General features: G+C 41.5%; 2 protein-coding genes across 2 annotated transcripts in view; both read left to right on the top strand.

Annotated features, from left to right (window-relative positions):
• Positions 1 to 8,882, top strand: part of lmnb2 (lamin B2) — a 9,785-nt gene extending 903 nt beyond the window's left edge. Inside the window, exons 2-13 of the mRNA XM_005734259.1 lie at positions 1,855 to 1,991; positions 2,136 to 2,292; positions 2,588 to 2,713; positions 2,868 to 2,966; positions 3,364 to 3,435; positions 3,529 to 3,654; positions 3,797 to 4,017; positions 4,189 to 4,426; positions 4,508 to 4,615; positions 5,102 to 5,221; positions 5,319 to 5,399; positions 6,471 to 8,882. Of these exons, the coding sequence (XP_005734316.1) occupies positions 1,855 to 1,991; positions 2,136 to 2,292; positions 2,588 to 2,713; positions 2,868 to 2,966; positions 3,364 to 3,435; positions 3,529 to 3,654; positions 3,797 to 4,017; positions 4,189 to 4,426; positions 4,508 to 4,615; positions 5,102 to 5,221; positions 5,319 to 5,399; positions 6,471 to 6,506 (1,521 nt within the window). The 3' untranslated portion in view covers positions 6,507 to 8,882. The remainder of the gene's footprint in view (positions 1 to 1,854; positions 1,992 to 2,135; positions 2,293 to 2,587; positions 2,714 to 2,867; positions 2,967 to 3,363; positions 3,436 to 3,528; positions 3,655 to 3,796; positions 4,018 to 4,188; positions 4,427 to 4,507; positions 4,616 to 5,101; positions 5,222 to 5,318; positions 5,400 to 6,470) is intronic.
• Positions 8,883 to 11,389: 2,507 nt separating this feature from the next.
• Positions 11,390 to 16,665, top strand: rtca (RNA 3'-terminal phosphate cyclase). The gene is made up of 11 exons (XM_005734260.1): positions 11,390 to 11,586; positions 11,741 to 11,841; positions 12,347 to 12,490; positions 12,635 to 12,758; positions 13,348 to 13,406; positions 13,484 to 13,625; positions 14,931 to 15,052; positions 15,297 to 15,355; positions 15,581 to 15,675; positions 15,753 to 15,857; positions 16,017 to 16,665. The coding sequence occupies exons 1-11, from the start codon at positions 11,536 to 11,538 to the stop codon at positions 16,113 to 16,115; spliced, it is 1,101 nt and encodes a 366-aa protein (XP_005734317.1). The 5' UTR covers positions 11,390 to 11,535; the 3' UTR covers positions 16,116 to 16,665.
• Positions 16,666 to 19,643: the final 2,978 nt, after the last annotated feature.

The raw sequence follows: 19,643 nt of genomic DNA on the forward strand, positions 1-19,643 counted from the left end.
ATCCATTTTTTGGGAATTTCTTTACCATAATGATTGATTTCCTTACCTGGATGATTTTATCAAGACAATTTTGCGCTTCATCAGATGAGCATCGATAGAACCTAACATGGGACAAAGGTGTTTGTTGTAATCTTGAATAGTTGTTGCCCTAAAGTTAAAATTTTAACTTGTGCGTGGTTTCTATTTTATATGTGACCTTTGCATGATGTATGATTTCTGCTTCATCAAAAAACAAAAAAAACCCCAACATATTTGAGTAATGGTAGATCTTGTAATCGTGCCAGATCCTTTATTTCTTCGTGCTGTGAGTCATTGTATGCTCACAGGTAGCAACCCTGTAATGGAACTGCTTCTTAAAGGAACTACTATTTCGACACTTGACCTACAACAGATAAATTTTGGTTTTGTAGTGTTTCTACTGGAGTTATAGCAGGTGGTGTTGCAAAGACACGTTGTTGCCCATAGCAGCATCAATTTCCTGTTTTTCTTGTAACGTAGCAACCCCAATCAACACAGCGATGAACGCACGCAATAACCACATTCGTGAAAAATTGGCCATGTCCACCCTTTTTACACTTTCATATACTATGTTCCAAAGTTCCTTCTTTTATAACGAGTAAAGGAGAGCCCCTAAACGTGTTCTTTTATATTAGCAATCACTCAGTGGATCACTCAATGCTACCTTTTTCTGCACACTAGCCTTATGATTTTATTGGTTGGCATGCCTAGTGCTAACTGAATTAACAAGCCTGCGTTTGTGACTGTTTTCTGCTGTTTTGTTGCTGTTGTTGTTTGTTTGTTTGTTTGTTTTTAAAAAAAAACAGGAGTCATTTTTGTTGTACTGCAGGTATTAGGGAGTAGTTACCAATGTGGCTAACACTGACAGGGTTGCTACTTAATAATGTAATATAAATTCTAAAAATGTTATTTTAAATTCCAGTGACACTAAGGTAATTAAAAAAAAAAGGTAAATTAGATCATAAGCAGGCAAGTTTAAAAAAAAAAATAATAATAATAATTCTGGATCCAGTAGAAGTGTGACGTGCTTGCTGACATTTTTGGAAAGTCTTAAATCCCAAACCTCTCTCCATTGTGTGAATGGTTGTACCAGTCTGCCTTGCTTTGTTCTGTCTTCTTTTTCTTCGCCTTTTTTGCCACTGGTGAAGCAATGTGCGATGGTTGGTTTCTATAGGTTTTATAGATGCCCATGAAGTACTTAAGAGGTATTTTTTGCTCAAATGCTAATGCACTTCCTCTTTGTTGTTAGTTGAATCTTATTTAGACTCGGAAAGTCCAATGTGGTGGCAGCAGTGAAAGGAAAGCTTTAAGGCTATTTTCAGACAGTAATTACTTTTGTTACATCTTAACATTATATATGGTTACTGAAAACGTCACACAGTGTGTGTAGTTGTGGTAGTTGGATCTATTCATTCCGAATAATTGATACTGAATGAAATTAGGTCAGCTGGAAACGGCTGCTCTGACTGTTGAATTTAACACTGCCCCCAGTGCTTGACTGAAAGAGTTTTATTTATTTATCTTTTTCAATTCATTATTTATTCAGATAAAATTCAAACGGGAACAAATTTAATTTTAAGACATAATAATGGAGTCACAGTGTATATTTAGTTTAGTGTATGTTCCTGTAATAATCCTCTGTCTGATTAAAAGAAAAGAAAGGAGAAAAAAAAGAAATAGGTTGGGGTTTTTTGTTTTGTTTTGTTTTTTAAGGTGAACTTTAGAAACCTGTCCTTCTGTTGTAATATGCAACCACTCAGAAGACTTTACATTCTGGAACAGTCAGTAGTGTGTGTTTTCTTCACCAGGTAATGTGTTTTGCATCCCTCTCTTTAGGTAACAGGCCTAAAGGCTCTGTATGAGGCAGAGTTGGCTGATGCTCGGCGAGTTTTGGATGAAACTGCTAGAGAGAGAGCCAGGCTCCAGATAGATCTGGGCAAGGCTCAGGCTGACCTGGAAGAAGCTACACGCAGGTAACGCCTTATCAAATACTTTTTTTTTTAAAATTTGAAATCGTGTTAACGTGGCTAAAGATTTTGGATGTTAGCTTGTAAGGGCCATTAAGTGACCACTTAAAGATATTAATTGTGTTCTGCCTCCTTGTCTATTTGTTCCAGTATAAAGAAAAAGGATGGTGATCTTGCTGCAGCAATGTCCAGGGCCAGTGGTTTGGAAGCCCAGCTGAATAAGAATGAAGCAGCTCTTTCAACAGCTCTAAGCCAAAATGCTGCTCTGAGCTCTGAGCTAGCTGATGTCAAGAGCCTGCTGGCCAAGGTGGGAAAGATGCGAGATGTTTAGTAAAAAAATGAAGCCAGAAAAAGAAATGTCTAGAAATGGTTGAATAATTAGAAATGATAATATATGATCACCACAATACTTTAATCGTGATTGATATTACAATTTTGTTTACCTTTTTATTTGGGTATTATGTCCCCAAAAGTAAATGTTTCATTTACTTTTTGTATGCCAGACTAACATAACAAATGTTCTCTGCTTGGTCATGAAGAGCCAGCCAATCAGCCTAATGTTGTCCATGTGCTAATAAATGTCCCGGTCTTATGATGTGTAGGCAGAGGACAGCCATGCTGTTGGTAAACGCCAGCTGGAGGCAGAGACACTGATGCGTGTGGACTTGGAGAATCGCTGTCAGTCACTGAGTGAAGAGCTGGAGTTCAGGAAGACTATGTTTGATGAGGTATGGGTTGTGTCGTAAATACTGTGCCTGTGCACAAGACTGCCATAAAGTTTGCATAATCAGATTTCTTTCCCTCTCTTTTAACGTAGCAAAGTTTTTGGGTTTTCTTTGGGTGACGTTTCTCTGTTACACTTCACTCACTCCTTGTGCTCAGGAGGTGCGCGAGTCTCGCCGTCGACATGAGCAGAGAATAGTGGAGGTGGACTCTGGAGTCAGACAGGACTATGAGTTCAAACTGGCACAAGCTCTACAGGTATGATTTAATTTCTGATGTTGCCGTGTCTGTGGCTGCTACAACCCAGTATATTTACAGGTACAGTTGTGTCATTGAAAAACAAATGTTATCATACAAATAATAAAGGCATTTTTAGTATCAGTCAGTCTTTAGCTCTTTTTTGCCTGTGGCACCATGCGCACATGCACAGGAGCATGCTGGTTGGCTCTGACTGTAAAATGCTGCACAATTTCACATTGCGTGCTAGGACTTGTTAATTTTCTCTGTAACCATTTTGGCAAGTATATTATGTATATATTATGTCTGTACTGTGTTTGTGTTGATGCTAAATTTCACCTTCACATCTGTGTCAGCACTGCTCAGCAGGCTTTCTGTTGAGAATGAATGTTAATCAGACTTGTGTGATCCCAACCAGGACCTGCGGAGGCAACATGATGTGCAAGTCTCTATTTATAAGGAAGAACTGGAGCAAACGTTTCAGGCCAAGGTGAAAGACACATGTTTGTCTTTTCCCCTTTTCTTTCTTTTTGTTTTATGCTCCTTGTGTTCAAATATGCTATCTGTCTCGTTCTGTCTGCAGTTGGATAATGCCAAAGTGTCCTCTGAGATTAATGACAAGGCAATGAGCTCAGCCAGGGAGGAGCTGCAGGAGTCTCGTACCAGAATAGAGAGCCTTGGGTACCAGCTCAGCGCCCTGCAGAAACAGGTGTGGCTTTATGGACACCAGTACACCCAAATGGAGACCTCTCCTACAGCTTCCACACTTTAAATCCCTTAAACAGCTCAGGATTTCTGGTGGTTTGCTATTTGGTTTTAATTGAGTGGTGTCTGCATGTTTGCTTTTGTAGGTGACTGCCTCAGAAGATCGTATCAGAGAGTTGGAAGAAATTCTGTCGTCTGAGCGAGACAAGCACCGCCGTGCCATCGAAGCAAAAGAACAAGAAATGGCTGAACTGAGAGACCGGATGAACGCTCAGCTCAGTGAATACCAGGAGCTGCTGGATGTGAAGCTGGCTCTGGATATGGAGATCAATGCATACAGGAAACTGCTGGAGGGAGAGGAACACAGGTGCACATGTTTTATCAAGTACTTTATCATGAGGATGCCATCAGAGCCAGTACTTACTGTAGGCACTGTGGGTAGGATGTGTGGAAAGTGATACTTGGATCAGATTGGGCTGTTGGGATCGTTGCAACAGCATTGATTCCAACAGCATCATTTTCTCCTCCTGTTTTTTAGACTGAAGCTGTCCCCCAGCCCGTCTTCCCGAGTCACAGTGTCCAGATTAACAGGATCTTCATCCTCCCGCTCCTCTAAGAGGAAGAGAGCGGAAGCAGAGGTTAGGGAAATGCCCGAGATTGGAAGAGGAGAGGAGCAGTTGCTGGTGTCAGAAGAGGCTACGGCTACTGGAGCCGTCACCATATCACCGACTGACATGGATGGAAACGCAGTCACACTCATCAACGATACTGAGCAGGTGTGTTAGGTGAAATTTTCTATTGTGTCTCCTTTTCTGAACAAAGTGCACTTCTGTATTAAGGCTCCTCATGTCTTGCAGGACCAGCCTCTGGGCAACTGGAGATTGAAGAGACAGGTTGACAACGGGGAAGAAATCATCTACAAGTTCTCACCAAAATACGTCCTGAAAGCTGGGCAGTCTGTCACTGTGAGTAGATTGCGTATGGTTGCATGACCCTAAACGATCAGACACGTATAGACACACATGTAGTGGAGGTGAGACAGGAACACTGATAAAGAGCCCACCAGCAAAGATCATTTGGCCTGTAGCAGCCATCCTCCCTCTCCCTCTGTGCTGAATGTGCTGCCACCCACTGGTGGTCTCATGCTACTAGTATTTGACAAGGACACCAAGAGAAAAATCAGTCGTGAGGGATAAGGAGGGAGGTCTGTGGCCCCCGACTGCTAAACCCTCTGGGGCGTTGACTTGTTGTCTCTCCACTGCACCTGTTGTCATTGATTTGCACCTGTGCAGGTGAAATGGATTCCCAGCTGGACAGACTGATATTTATTAAGTTTAACAGACTGTACCGTGATGATCATGCTGTGTAATATTGTGAAAATGTAATATGTGAAGCTGTATGTTATACAGTATGTTGTAAACAGCTTTTTTTTGTTGTTTACCTGCACCTAGGTGTGGTCTGCCGATGCTGGTATGGCTCACGGTCCTCCAACTGACTTGCTGTGGAAAAGCCAGGCTTCCTGGGGCACAGGAAATGACATAGTTACCTCTTTGGTCAATGCTGATGGCGAGGTAAAGATGTCGGTGCATAGCTAACTAAACCAGTTTCCTTTGCTTGAAATTCGTACATGGTTTTTATTTTTTGAGTCATGCGGTGTTTGTCTCACAGGAGGTGGCCAGGAGGACTGTAACCAACACTCAGGTGGATGTAGATGATGTTGATGGCGAGGAGGAGACAGTGGCACAAACGGTACACTTGGCCAACAATTTTTCTTTTTCTTTACCTTTTTGGTAAAACGTTTTGTTTGGCTCGGTGTAAAGGAGCAGGGCTGTCACTGCAGTTAGATTAGATGCTAAGAAAACTATGAGCTCATTTTGACTCGATGGCAGGAGCAGGTAGCAGAGCAGTTGGACAAAGTCAATAAAAGGTTGATGAAGTAAGTGGTACTAAAACGAAAGAGCTGGAGGAACATGTAGCAGCCACTTAGGTTAATTGGCAACAAGTGAGTCACATGACGGGGTCTAAAAGAGCATCTTAGAGAGGCAGAGGTTCACCGTTCTGCAGAAAACTGCGTCTACAAATTGTTTTTCAGAATGTCTCTGAATGTAAACATGTGAAGACTTTGAGTAATTCATCATCTGTAGTTCATAATATCATCATTGTTGGATATCTGCATCACCAGTCCCTTAAAACGGGCATGATTGTGTGGTGGAAATCAGTGCATGGGCTCAGGATCAGCGTGCCCTCCACAGATGCAGGTTGGAGCTCTGTCATGCAAAGAGGCAGCCACATGGGAGCGTGATCCATAGACACCGCTGTCTTCTCTGGATCAAAGCCAGTTTAAGATAGACTGAGGCAAAGTGGGGAAACTGCTGAGGTCATACTAACCAAAATCTCAGTGCCTATAGAAGTGGCAGTTTGCACCAAAAAAACAGGACAAAGCAGGGTCAGAACTGCTGAGCAGCTGGAATCCTCTAACAGAGAAGAATGGGACACATTCCTCTTCCACAAGTCCAACAGCTGCTCTCCTCAAGTCCCACACACTTGTGGGTTGCTGTTAGAAGAAGAGGGGATGCTACACAGTGCTGCATGTGACCCTGCGCCAACGTATTTATGACGTGTGGCTGCGATCACATTCAAAATGAGCTCATAGTTTTCATAACATGTTTATTTACTGAGGTTAAACAGTGTAGAACACATGGTCTGTCTCAGTCAGCACCTGTTGTAGGCTGTTGGATGGAGTCAGTCTTTGGAACTTGTACATCTGTACTGCTACACATGGAAGTCTCCCAATAACAAACCTTTTTGTTTCTCCTACAGGGCAAAGTGTCGTCCAGAGAGTGTGCCATCATGTGAAGCCTTCCTCATGAGTAGATGGCTTTTACCCTTTATATACTACTTTTTTCTTCTAGAGCCATTCAGATATGATCCTGTCCATTGCCTCATTATTTGATGTTTTTACTATTCAAGATCATTTTTGTATAATGGACTTGGTTTTTATAGCTTTCCATATTTCTGCACCTACTTTAATGAGTCAATAAAAATTAGTCAAGACGCCAGCAACGATGGATTAGATATGATGGATCCCAACTCCTAAGCACAACAGAACATGGTATATAGACACTATATATGGTATATATACTATATATAGTCTATATGCTATGTACACCCGCTGTATACTGGGTGTGTACTGGGTAAAATGCATCTGTTATCAAACCCCTTGTGAGATCAGGGCCTTTCTGAATGTGTTTCTAACTTTAACATTTATTGCGTGGATACTCATGTTTGTCTGCTGCATGTTTTCTTAGTATTTTTTGAAGTCTTCCTTTCACTTGCATCCAAATGCAAATGAAAGGATACATTCTTGTTCAGTTACCTTGGATTTCCCTATTCAAAAGGTGGTTTGCAAATTGACCGGATCCAGTTCTTCTACTTTGGGCTCAATCTAACCACCTCTGACCTTTGAGGTACACTCGGTTGATACTTGACCTTCTGGTCACAACCTAGAACTCTTTGTGACTATGCTCCGTATTTTTCTCTTCCATATTTCTTCAAAGGTGAAGATAAAACGTTCTTAGATTTCTGAAAACTAAAAGCAGCCTCCTTTTTTTTGTTAAATGTGGCTCCCAGTTGAGCTGCAGACCGAAATCCATAAAGCCAGGAAAAAACACAAGACAACTGCCAAACCTAAAATCACGTAGCTCTCCCGTCTGTGTTCTTACGACCCTCAACAAGACTAGCATGGTCAGAATTATGTGATGCATGTGAACCCTGCTTTCTTGGGGAAATGTGCTTTGTTGAACTCAGTCCTATCCACACCTAAAAGAGCTGCGAGTGCTCCAAAGCAGCTGTGTAAACCCTGACAGCAGACCCAGAGGAAGTCCAGGGCCCTCACACCGCTCCATTACAGTATTTGAATGTTCTTATTTAGCTCTTATTTTTTGAATTACACTGCAACTTGTTGCCTAGACTGGCTTTATTGGTTGCTAATAGTTTTTTGTAGAGATTTTCTTAGTGGGGCCAGCACTTTTTTTTTGACCAAAAAACACTAGTGGTTCATTTTGACTGGCAACGCTTCTGTTAGCAGATGCGTGTCTATGCTGCCCGTGTGTAGTCTGCAGAGGAAGAAATCTGCACTTGTAACAAAAACTGACTGATGCCTCCAGAGAACCAATGAAACTAAACTTCAGAACAATAATAGAATACTTATTACAAGTGCTGACATTGTAGGGTGGGTGGCGTTTTCTTACAGTCTGCTGTTCTGCCTCTTGTTGCCGTTTTCAGTTTTCATCCGACAAAGTTGGAGAACTAACTGGTGCTTCTCAGACTTGCTAAATGTTGCGTCTCTGAGCCAAAACACTCATCCCAGAAACAGGACGTATGTGTGCAGACAGACAGGATATTGGACTCATCTAACCAACATGCCAGGCTGTTAATAAACACCTGGATCTGCAGAGTGGAGCTGAGGCTTTGGGGTTTAGGAACATTTACCATGCAGCGGCCAGTTTTTCTTTGCTTGGGTTTGTTCTTCTTTGGACAGTGCAGTGTCAATTGGATTAGGTTAGATGATGAAATTAAAGTTAAAGCTTTCTCAATCCGAAACCTAAAACTGACAAACTTTTTGAAGTGTGTGGGATAAATGATGGAAGTAAGATTCCTGTTTCCTCAGACTTTTGCAGGTCTGACGTGATATTTCGAGTACACGGTCTCCGTCTGTACTCTGTTTCTGACTTGAGCACACTGTATGAGTTTTTCTCATACCTGCTGTGTGTTATTGTGGAAACGGCTCTCTCTCGTGTGTTTGTGTTGTGTGATTTACTAGTTCTATGTAATCAGTTTAACTTTTTTTTTTATGTGTGTACAATTCTTAGATTGGCTCTGGTAGGGTTTTTGTGACTTAATGAAACTGGGAAACTCGACTTATATTTCAGGGTCCATGTAAAAAAATAAACAAAAAAAATGACCTAAACACTATTCCTGTAGTGTTCCACTAAAAAGTCAAAAGGCTTCACTTCATACGAACAGTTAATATAAAATGTTTTGATTTCTATTGGGAGAAAGCACCAGTTGCTTTACTAATAACTGAAAAGTAACCAACATTGATGACAACAGAAGTCTGAAAAACCGGAGAAATGCTATTATTCATGTAGGGGTTATGGCATGTATTGTCTGTTTTATCTATGATTTTCTGTCAAGCTACTTTTTGTACACTTAATAAATGTTTTACACATATGTATTTGGTATCAAGAGTCTTCTATGTGCATACAAATCATTAATATTAGTGGGGTGAGGCGTGTTTATAAAGAATGCCTTGAACAGACATCATTTGATAGCTCCTCAGTAAAAACAATATGAGTCAAATAATGGCCTTTGAGGAACTTGTGACAGTTACTGCTGCTGTTTATCTGACAGACTCTGCAGGCATTTAAAAATGCCACTTAATTAGAATGATTTTACAAATAACATGGGTCTGTGTGGCCCCACTGCTCAACAGTCTGCTTGCATATGTGATGAGACATGTCATTGAAGGCATTTGTACTACAATCGAGTCATTTTAACCTGATATTAGCATTTATTATTAGCTTGAGGTGACACAAATATCAAACATTTGAAAGATTGATGCAAAAAAAGTCATATTCAGAGTAGCTCTGAGTCGGCCGACACCCGTCAGACCCTTGACTGAAGGTCGGAGTGACCTTGAACGTCAATAAACTACGTTAAATTAGTGGTGGCCCGTCATTAAAAGAGAGGCAGGCCCTTGCTTCGACCCATGAGAGCGCGGGAGAGAAACACGTGCTGTGGAGCTGTGACACCCCCTCACCTGAAGCCAGAGGTCTGAGAGCTCTCGTTTGCCTGACTGAGCTACAGCAAAAGCCTCTCGAGTCTACGAGCGGGGCCTGGAGCTCCTTGGAGAGCGGGAAACAAACAGTTTTAAGTGAGGAAGGGGTTTGACGTTTAGAATCAGTAAGATCTGCGATGTTTCTGGACACTGATTTCTTAGTCCACTAACCGACTGGTAGAGCTGCCACTCCTCCACGTCTAAAGGCTGTCGCCTGCTGGGTAACGTGTTTCAGCCAGGCATGTCCATCAGAAGGGCCGGGGTAGACCCGGGAACAGCTCGATGGCTCCCCGGAGGAGGAGGTGGTTAGAGGGAGGTCCGAGCTTCCCTGCTGCTGCCTCAGCCAACCGAGTTAAGATACTTTCAGTCGCAGTTTATTAGTGTTTGTTTACTTTGTTGTTAATTTGTCATGTTTTAGTTATACATTGAAGATCTTTTCTAATAAAATGTTTTCATATCATGAGAGTTAATGTTTTGTATTTGATTTAAAAAAAAACAACAACAACAAAAGAAAAACTAAGCTTTCTTTTTACTTTTTTGGACATTTATTTATTAATATTATTATTATTTGAGTTTAAAAAAAAAGCATAAAGAGGGAGAGTAACAATCAGCCACTTATTCATCATGACAGTCCGTTTTTAGCAATACATTTAGCTCCAGCAGGGTAAACTTAAATGGCGGTAATCAATCTGAAAACACATTTTCACAAAACAGTGAGCAGCCTGTGATATAATCTTGGTAATGAGCAAAGAGCTCTGACTGGTTTGTGGCCCATCCCTGCATTTACTTTAGCTTTAGAAAAAGGTTACAAAGTAGCTAAAATCACAGAGGTATGGCATTTCAACAAAGACTGTCCAAATTCCAACGCTCCTCCAAATGCCCAGATTTGAAGGATGGCTCATGTGTATTCCTTGTGGCCCACCCCATCCCAGCATTCATTTTGGGTCATCTTCATACTCTTGGTGCACCACTCTTTTCCTAAGTACTTTACACAAGAAATTAACTGAAAAATGGGTCTCATGAAGAGTGATGAAGCCAAATTTGCAATTTTTGGTTCAAATCTTCATTGACGTTACAGTAAAGCTGCCTAGGATAGTAAGAGAGTATAATAAAGGTGCTCATACCAAATCTTGGCTTTCAAGCTCATTACAAACTCTGTTTTATATGTTCATGCATGTTTGCCCATGTTTCAGCCATTTGCTGCACCAGCTTCCCATTGTCCTAGCAAAATGTAAAAAAACAGCGGATGAAGGGGTCAAGACTTCTGTACAGCTTTTCAATTGGACTGTAAAATAATTTGAAAGGAACTGAGGAGAGTTAATGGCTGGAAAATGTTGTATTCCATAAACTACAGATAAAATATTTTAGTAAATAAACAAAATCATGTTTTCTACTCCACCACTTGGAGGAAAGAAAAAAACTGTTTTAGTGTGGTCACTTTTTTTTCATTTTAGTTTGAAAGTTAATGGAAGTGGTTGCAGTCATTCGGTTATAGATGAAGAAGTGTAGGGAGAAGGAGTAGAGAAGACGCAATCATTTTACGTCTCATATTAAGGTGCACTGGGCTAAATTATACACCATGCATTTTAGGGAAACATTGCAATTAAAAATGTAAGTACTGTGGGGGTGCTGAGAGTAGAGCATGTAATATTATACTGTCAGGAGTATGAGAAAGAAAGAAGACAACTGATTCAAAACCCAAATAGAATGAAACTGAAACAAGATTTAATTTGTTTACTTAGAAATAACCCAGGAAGTAAAAGTTATCAGGTCATAATTTATGGCGTTATTTTTGTGCCACTATTCTACAAAAATAACGCCATATTAATTAGGTATCTTAGACAAACCCATTTGTATAATAGCATCCAATCCTGAAGCGTCATTCTACTTCCCACTCCATACAAGTTGGTGGCGGTAATGCACCAATTCGTTCTTTGTCAACCGCTGATAAAGACCAAGAAGAAGAAGAACAAACACAAGGGAAAAGTACGGGAACCTGGAGTTGAGCTGAGCAACAGCATCCGAGTAAAAAAAATTTTGTTTTGAATGAAGATGGACTCTGAGGCTGTGGAGATAGACGGCAGCGTGATGGAAGGAGTGAGTACTCACTTTATGTTGGGGAGGTGATCACATGAAAAGCTGCCGGCTTTCCCCGCCGCTAATGTGCTAGCACAATGCTAGCGCGGCGGACAGCAGGCGGTTTTTAGCTCGCTGATGTCGCTTCTGTTTCCCTTTCATTTGCTCTGTGCAGGGCGGACAGATCCTGAGAGTCTCGGCGGCGCTCAGTTGCATCATCGGGTCCTCCATCAAAATCACTAAAATCCGAGCCGGCAGAAGCACGCCGGGTCTGAGGTGAGTTACTAGCTCAGTGCTAGCAGGCTAATGTTAGCCTATTCATTAAAGTTGCTGCATCGGTTAACTTAAAATTATTAACAAAAACAACCGATTGTCCGATTTATTTACATTGGTGTTATTTGCTCTACCGTGTGAACGCTGATTAGTTAAATACCTCCCGGTTTGTTTGCGTGCTTTTGTTGAGACTCAGCTGATTTAAAAACGCAGCTTCTGTGTGAAAAGAAGACCATCTGTCACCTTCAGCTTCAGTCTGCACAGCACGACTTTTAGCAGCTTCAGCAGAAACCTTCACGACTCTGTGCCGCAGAACTTCCTCGGCTTTTAATCAGTTATCTTAATTAGATTTTATTGATTACTGTTCGGTGCATTTTATTTGCGACGTTTTCGTGTGCATTTCTATTTCGTTCTTAAAAAGTTGGAGGCACAAGCCCCCTCAAAGTCCCAGTAAAAGAACAGGAGTTCTGAAATTTCAAATGGTAACATTTTGATCAATTGTGTGCAGACCACAGCACCTGACCGGCCTGCAGCTGGTCTCAGATCTGTGTTCTGGCAGTCTTCAAGGAGCCAGCATTGGCTCCACTGACATCAGTCTGACTCCTGGTAAAACCCGGGCTGGGAACTACACGGCTGACACGCAGACTGCAGGGTAAGTCTGACCCACTGACTGCATCACTTACTATGTAACCAGCTGCTATCTGGCAGTAATACAAAAGCTATTGATTGTTTTTGTTTTAAACATTAAACATCTAAATATAATCACTTCTTGTGTGTGTGTGTGTGTGTGTGTCAGGAGTGTGTGTCTCCTGCTGCAGGTTGCTCTGCCTTGTGCTCTTTATGCCGATGCTGCCTCACAGCTCTGTCTGAAGGGAGGAACCAACGCAGAGATGGCTCCTCAGATTGACTACACTATCAAGGTAATCGACATAGACACACCGCAGCCCTATAACAGACAAAGCAATCATCATTGGTACCCCAATACCAAGAACAGTCTCCGTTTTAATCCAACTCACTGAAGACTATATTATGTCAGTATGGACCATGATGTTTACCTTTAGAGTGGAAAGAGTCACTTTATTTTGCCTGGACCACTCTGATCCTCCATAGACTGTATTAAAGTTTGATAGAACACAACTTTTTATGCTGTCAGTGGTCATCCACCCAAGTCTAATATTCATTAGATGTTGCTAGAGTTCTATTTGACTTTTAAATCTAGTTATTCAGCAGTAATCTGATGTGGCCTATGAGACAGAAAGTGAAGATCAAATGTGAAGAAAGGGATAAGACAGAGTTTACTGATGGGCTTGTGATATTAGTCAACCAGAGAGAAACTTCGGGTTACCACAGTCTGTTACCCTGCTAACTGACTCAGAGCTTCAGTTAGTGCCTAACTTGATGCACTTCCAGTGAAAGTGAAAGCAGAGAACTTTAAGTGTGTGTTTATAGAGTTTGTTTTTATATTACATTTGATTGTGTGTTGTTTTTGTTTTTTTAAATTGTCTTCAGGTATTCAAACCCATTGTGGAGAAGTTTGGAGTCCATTTTGACTGTGACATCAGAATGAGGTCAGTGTACCAAGATCGACAGAGTTGAAATGTTACTGGAGTACTTGTGTGTATCTGACTGTGTATTTGTGTATCAGGGGTTTCTACCCTAAAGGTGGAGGTGAGGTCATGGTGACGGTGAATCCAGTCAAAGAGCTGACACCTGTCACAATGACTGAGAGAGGAAACATCACAAAGATCTATGGTAGAGCTTATGTTGCTGGAGTTCTACCTTTCAAAGTAAAGTTCACACTCACTCACATTACTCATTTTATGGTTTTTACTGCGTCAACTGTTGTGTTTTTGTTTTTCTTGTGTACTGGATTATTTTTCCAGTCTTTCATTAATTTGCCGGTACACAATTTCTTCTTTGTTTTTTTTTTTTGATAATACAGTCACTGCTAATCAACTAGTCTTAGCCACATGCTATGTTTCAGAAAGGATTATTTGTGCTCATTTTTAGCTCATTGGCTAATGACTTGTCATTCAAAAATGGCTAGCCAATGAATAAGCAGTTTCACAGTGAGGCCTCCTACTAACGTCAGTTTTTTTGAAACTCTATTGTGATGACCTTGCTACGTCCATCTTTTATACAGTCTTTCACTTTGTTTATATTGAGCTACACAAAGCTCACCGAGGCTTCAGAACAGGATAAGGACTGACATCACCAGCTAGAGTCCAAGATGACGACTTTAAGCCTTGATTTAAGTCTGTTGCGGACACGGACAGCTGGAGACCCAACAGCCTAGTGTTGGACTTGGTCGTTCGCTCTCCACCTGGCTAAGGAGTGCACTCCACTCCTGAATATATAAACATATCCACTCTTTGCGATGAATTGGCGTTAGGTTTGAGTCCTGTGCAGAACAGCAGTGGAGACAGTGCATAACAGTATAGTTAGCACTTAACTGTCATCTTCCACAACTGCACTGAATTCCTGATGAACAGTGTGCTATTTAACCCTTGTACTGTGCAAAGACCCAGAAATGAATCTACCAGCAGTTTATGGGATGCAGATTCTAGTCAGACAATTTCAGACCATCATGTGACTTCACAAATTTTCCATGTTGTTATGGGGGAATCATTTAGACAATCGTGATGCAAGACAAATTAGCAGTGGTCAGAGAGTTTTGGAGTATGGGGAGTGCCAGCCTCTCATCTATATCTCAAGTGCAAACAGCACACTGGATGAGTGTCTGGTTGCTTTAGGAGATGCTGCCCTTTCAAACGGTACATGCCAAGATAACATAATATGACATAAAGATATGGGCAACATATGTGATGCCAGGACAAGTTGTGCCTGGAACATACAGAGAAAATCTGAACCTCTCTGATTTGTTGCCTTCTGTTTAAGAAGAGCCACTGTAGCCAAGGTTGTATGCAGCCAAGGTTTCTGTGGAAATGGATTCACTTTCTTAAACTTAGTTAAGGAACTTTCGAATGAAATGTATTGTCCGGTGCTGCGTAGTCTGTTATTGTAAAACTAAATGTGAAAATGTCAGGTATGCTTTTCTTTATTGAGCTGACTGTAGTTTTTGTTTTCTACAGTTGGCTAAAGACATGTCAGCTGCTGCTGTTCGAACCATCAGGAAGGAAATCAAAGAACTTTACATCAACATCCAGCCACAGCAAGAGAAGGAAAAGGCCTGCGGGAATGGAAATGGAATATTGTAAGCTCTGAACATACGATGCATTCAGCGTTGGCACGCAAGGAAGAAAAAATGTTCTGGAACGTTAGAAAAGAGGAAAAGCATTTGGCCAGAGTCCTGATCATTTAAAATCCTCAGCATGAAGAGGAGCTATAGCTTTGTGAAACCTGGTCTAAGAGGCCGTACGCTATGAAGCTCTTGGTTTAAAACTGCCAATGCTACCCAAAGGATCAGCCCCCTGACTGCTTTTCCACCTCTTTTTCAGAATCATCGCCGAGTCCTCTACAGGTTGCATATTTGCTGGTTCAGCACTGGGAAAGAAAGGTGAGGAGTCACACGAACCAGCAGGTGGCAGCAATGCTGCAGTAATGTGATAAATGTTGACACCTCATTGAGAAATGTAATTTACATGAAGTCATTACTTCCCCATGCCCCCCTCTTTGAAAACAAACATGCTTTGAATGCTTGTTGGGCTGATGTTCTGAAACAGTGTGATGACTTTTCTTTGACAGTGCAGATGTTCAAGTACATGGGATTTTTGTTTTTCAGGTGTGTATGCAGATAAAGTGGGTATTGAAGCTGCTGAGATGTTGCTGAAAAACATCAGACACAATGGCTGCGTGGACGAATTCCTGCAGGACCAGGTGAGTGTGAGAGAGAGAGCGACACGCACGCACACTCTGCGACCTTACTCTGACCTTACTCTGACTCTCCTCTGCAGCTCATTATCTTCATGGCGCTGGCAAAGGGAACGTCTCGGATTCGAACCGGTGCTGTGACACTACACACACAGACAGCAATTCACATCGCAGAGCAGCTGACTCAGGTCAGAAACTCTTACAGCACAAGACTGACCCAAATGGTGCCTGTTCTGTTCGAGTCACAGTTTCAGTTTTAATATTGCTTCTTTATCTTGTCCTGGACTCATCCTCGGGTCTGAGTCGAGCTGATCAGTCATTAACCTTGTGTGCTGTTGTATTTGCAGGCAAAGTTCACAATAACAAAGTGCGAAGACGAGCTGAGCAGAAACATCACCTACATCATCGAATGTCAAGGATCAGGAGCGGTGAACCCCAACCTGTAGCAGAACACGCTGTGCACACACTGACCCCACGCTCGGTAGCTGCTCCAAACGTGGCCGACCCTCTTAGTTTCTGTCTCTCAGGGTTTTTTCCAGAAATACTGTAATAAATAAATCTCCTCCTTGTGTTCACATGTTTCTGCCTGTTAACTGCTCCAAGGAAAGATTTCCAATGTTTCCCCATGTGCACTTCACTTTCCTGGTTCTTTGGTTGCTCTTTGACTGAAAGCAGATTTGGGATTATGCTTTTTGGTCAGTATCCTCCTTTGTCAAATTTGAGTTTTCTTTGTTCAGTTTTGAAAATTTTCATATATCCATAGCCTTGATTGAGATTTTGGCTTTTTGCATGAGAATTAAACCCTCAGCAAAGAAGGGTCATTGCAATTAAAGGATCAGGACTATTTAACACTTATGTGGAGTGTAGTAGTTAGACTTTTGAGCGGCTTTGTCAGTCCGGTTCAGACATCAGCATTGCTGATTATCTAACAGTGACCACTACATATGAAGTTTTGAGTTGTAATCATAACCTGACCAATAAAATGAATAAACTGTCTTCCAGTTCTATCTTTATCTGCATGCTTTGCTCAAGCTCATCATAAAACTGATTGCAATTCAACTACTGCGCAACCTTCAGTATGATTTCTTAAAAGCAATTGTTTTTGCTCAGAATCTACATTTATTGGAAGCATGCCCACTATGAACCGATGTATCTGGCCTCTACAGATGAGCGTACAGGCTGACTGGGAAGAGATGACTGCTGTGCTTCCTGAACCAAAATAAAATTCATTCAGCAAATGTACGGCATTCCCAGTTTACTTGTCCCACCTACAGGAGATCTGAAATATGGCAAATAGAAGCTTAATACAGATATGGGGATTACAAAGGAGGAAGTTCTCAGTTGGGGTGGTTGTAGAGCAGGTTACCGACTAATGACAGGGTTGGTGGTTTGATCCTGGTGTTCATATGAATAGTAGGAAGCGCTTTGATGTAGATGCATGTGTGTGAATGTGATGTTGTATAAAGTGCTATGTAAGAGCCAATCCGTTTACAATTAGCCCTGTGCTGTGACTTTATGTTGTTGTGTAGGAGCTGTGAGTGGAGGTTTATAGATATTTGACCACACACTCCTGTTTACATGGTTGCAAGATTTAGGCTCAAGAATTGCAGTTCATATGTAACCACTTTAATTTTGGACTGATGACTTAACCAGTTACTACACACAAACACAGGACATACACCAGGACAAGACACTGAGTCAATAGAAAAAAGTATGTTTGTGTTTACTGCATGTTTTGAGGGACGCCTGTGTGGTTGTGTGCAGATCCAGTGTACAAATTGATATAAGAGAGAAAATCAGTCCACCAAAAAGAAAAACAAAGTTCTATCAGTACATCAGAGCTGTACATGTCTATAAAGTGAGGTACTGTTACGGGCACTGATGAAGTCGTTAATAGGAGGATTTACAGCTGTACGAGGGGCCCGTTTTGGCCAAATCAGCAGTGTTTTTTTATTCTGTGTTCAGCAAATCTTTTGAATTTTATGTTGTGGCCTGTGGTGTCTTTCTAGTTATTTAAGTTTTATGTCACCCCCAGAACTGGCAGGAGGGGATGACCCTAACTCGTCACACCGCCTGTTCCTCAGGTTCCACAGAGTGCTCCACATCCACATTGCCCAGCTCTCTGGGCTTTGGGCCATGACTTTCCATGCCTGTTTGGATCTCCCTTTCTTCATGTTTTCAATACTTTTGCCATGTGTCATTTCTCATTATTGCGCATAAATTAAATTATGGACATCTATGGTTTTCTCTCCATGTGTGAATTGGATGGGTTGGTACTGAAAATTTCACTGAAAAACTGGTGACGTGTTCAAAACGTATGTTACTCACTGTGTATTGTGTGGGTGGTTGAATGGTTAGGTATTGGCAGGGTTTTTAAAATATTTTTGTAGCTTTTCTACCCCATGCAGTTTCTTCCCAAATAGCATCAAAGTGTTTTTGATGTAAAAACTGAATGTGTGCTGCGGATTAAATGGGTAACTGGCTCCTGACTATTTTAGACCTGGACTTCCTGTGTCCTATGGTCCTGTGTCCGTGATGTCATTAGTTATTGTGTTGGTTGCCCCTCTAACTCACCTGCGGTAGGTGACATGATGTACAGTGTGCATAGCAGGAAGTCCAGCTCAGAATGTGTGTTGAAACCTGAGGAGGCTGTAAACTCACACCTCTGTCCCCTCTGGAACCAGGGGTAACCCAATCCAGGGCACCTGACACCGCTTTCCTTCAGCTGTACCCTTACAGTCTGTTTGTTCCCCTGCAGCATGGCAGACATCGGGTCCTGGAGGACCCACCAGGTCAACCCTCTGATACTCCAGCCAGGACCCAGACCTGGACAAGGACCGGTACCGGGGCCGGGACCTGGATCAGGATCAGCTCCCAACTGTGTGTGGATCTCATTGATCGCAGGTGAGTTTGAAGTCGTCATTGGGATACATACAGATGCTCAATGGACTTTAAAGGACTACTCTGTAATACAAATACAGCAGGAAACTTTACCACAAACTCAGTCTGAGGTCAGAGGAAGGATCATTTCACCTACATTTCACACAGAATAGTTTAAAGAATTTTCTAGAAACTATTTGATTGACTTAGGAAAGACATAGGAAAAACAAAAGAATAGAAACTCCTATTTATTGTAGGGACTCATTATTGTAACTTTAATGACATATTCTTTTTCATATTTATCTATAAATATGACTTTTTATTGACTAAATGAGGCCTAAGCCCCATAACAAGCACGTCTCTTGGTCATCTGCTTGAGGATTTGCCATTAATTACAGATAATAGACTCAAAACACCTTGACCTTGGTTACCTTTGTTTATCCAGAAATGCTGATGTCTTGGATTTGGCTGGAGGAAGAAATCTAATTTCAATGAAATTATATTGCATTCAGAATTTCATTATTACATGTTACATGTTTCACATATTAAACAAATTTTAATATTAGACAAAGATAAAAGCTACCCAAACCTGTGTGAGAGAGTAACTGCTGCCTACACCTAAAAACTTGTGCCACCCTTGGCAGCAACAACTGCAATGAGTCTTTCACATCGTGGTGCTGGATTTTGGCCCACTGTTGCAGAATTGCTTCAACCTCATTGGAGGGTTTTTGAGCATGAGAAGAGCAGAATTTATGTTTCCACCAATTATACCAAGTGATCCAGTTCCTGAAGCAGCAAAGCATCCACAGACCATCGCACTACCACCACCATGTTTAACTGTTGCTGCTATGTCCTTCTTATGAAATGCTGTGTTCGTTTTATGGCAGATGTAACAGCAGTCAAACCTTAAAAAAGTTCATCTTTTGTCTCATCAGTCACAGAACATTTTCCCAACAGTCTTGGGGATCATCAAGATGTTTTCTGGCCAATGTGAGATGAACTGTTGTGTTCTTTTTGCTCAGCAGCAGGTTTCTTCTTGAAACTCACGGTTGCCACTATTGCCCAGTCTCTTTCTTATTGTTGAATTATAAACT

The sequence above is a fragment of the Pundamilia nyererei genome, unplaced genomic scaffold (assembly GCF_000239375.1).
Source record: "Pundamilia nyererei isolate P.nyererei 1_Seehausen unplaced genomic scaffold, PunNye1.0 scaffold00057, whole genome shotgun sequence".
Classification (NCBI taxonomy): domain Eukaryota; kingdom Metazoa; phylum Chordata; class Actinopteri; order Cichliformes; family Cichlidae; genus Pundamilia; species Pundamilia nyererei.

Bases quoted from the DNA above. Each gene is read 5' to 3' on its own strand.
- rtca (XM_005734260.1), top strand. From the start codon at position 11,536: ATGAAGATGGACTCTGAGGCTGTGGAGATAGACGGCAGCGTGATGGAA. The intron at 13,626-14,930 runs GTAAAGTTCACA...TGTTTTCTACAG, and splicing joins CTGGAGTTCTACCTTTCAAA to TTGGCTAAAGACATGTCAGC. The intron at 15,676-15,752 runs GTGAGTGTGAGA...TCTCCTCTGCAG, and splicing joins ACGAATTCCTGCAGGACCAG to CTCATTATCTTCATGGCGCT.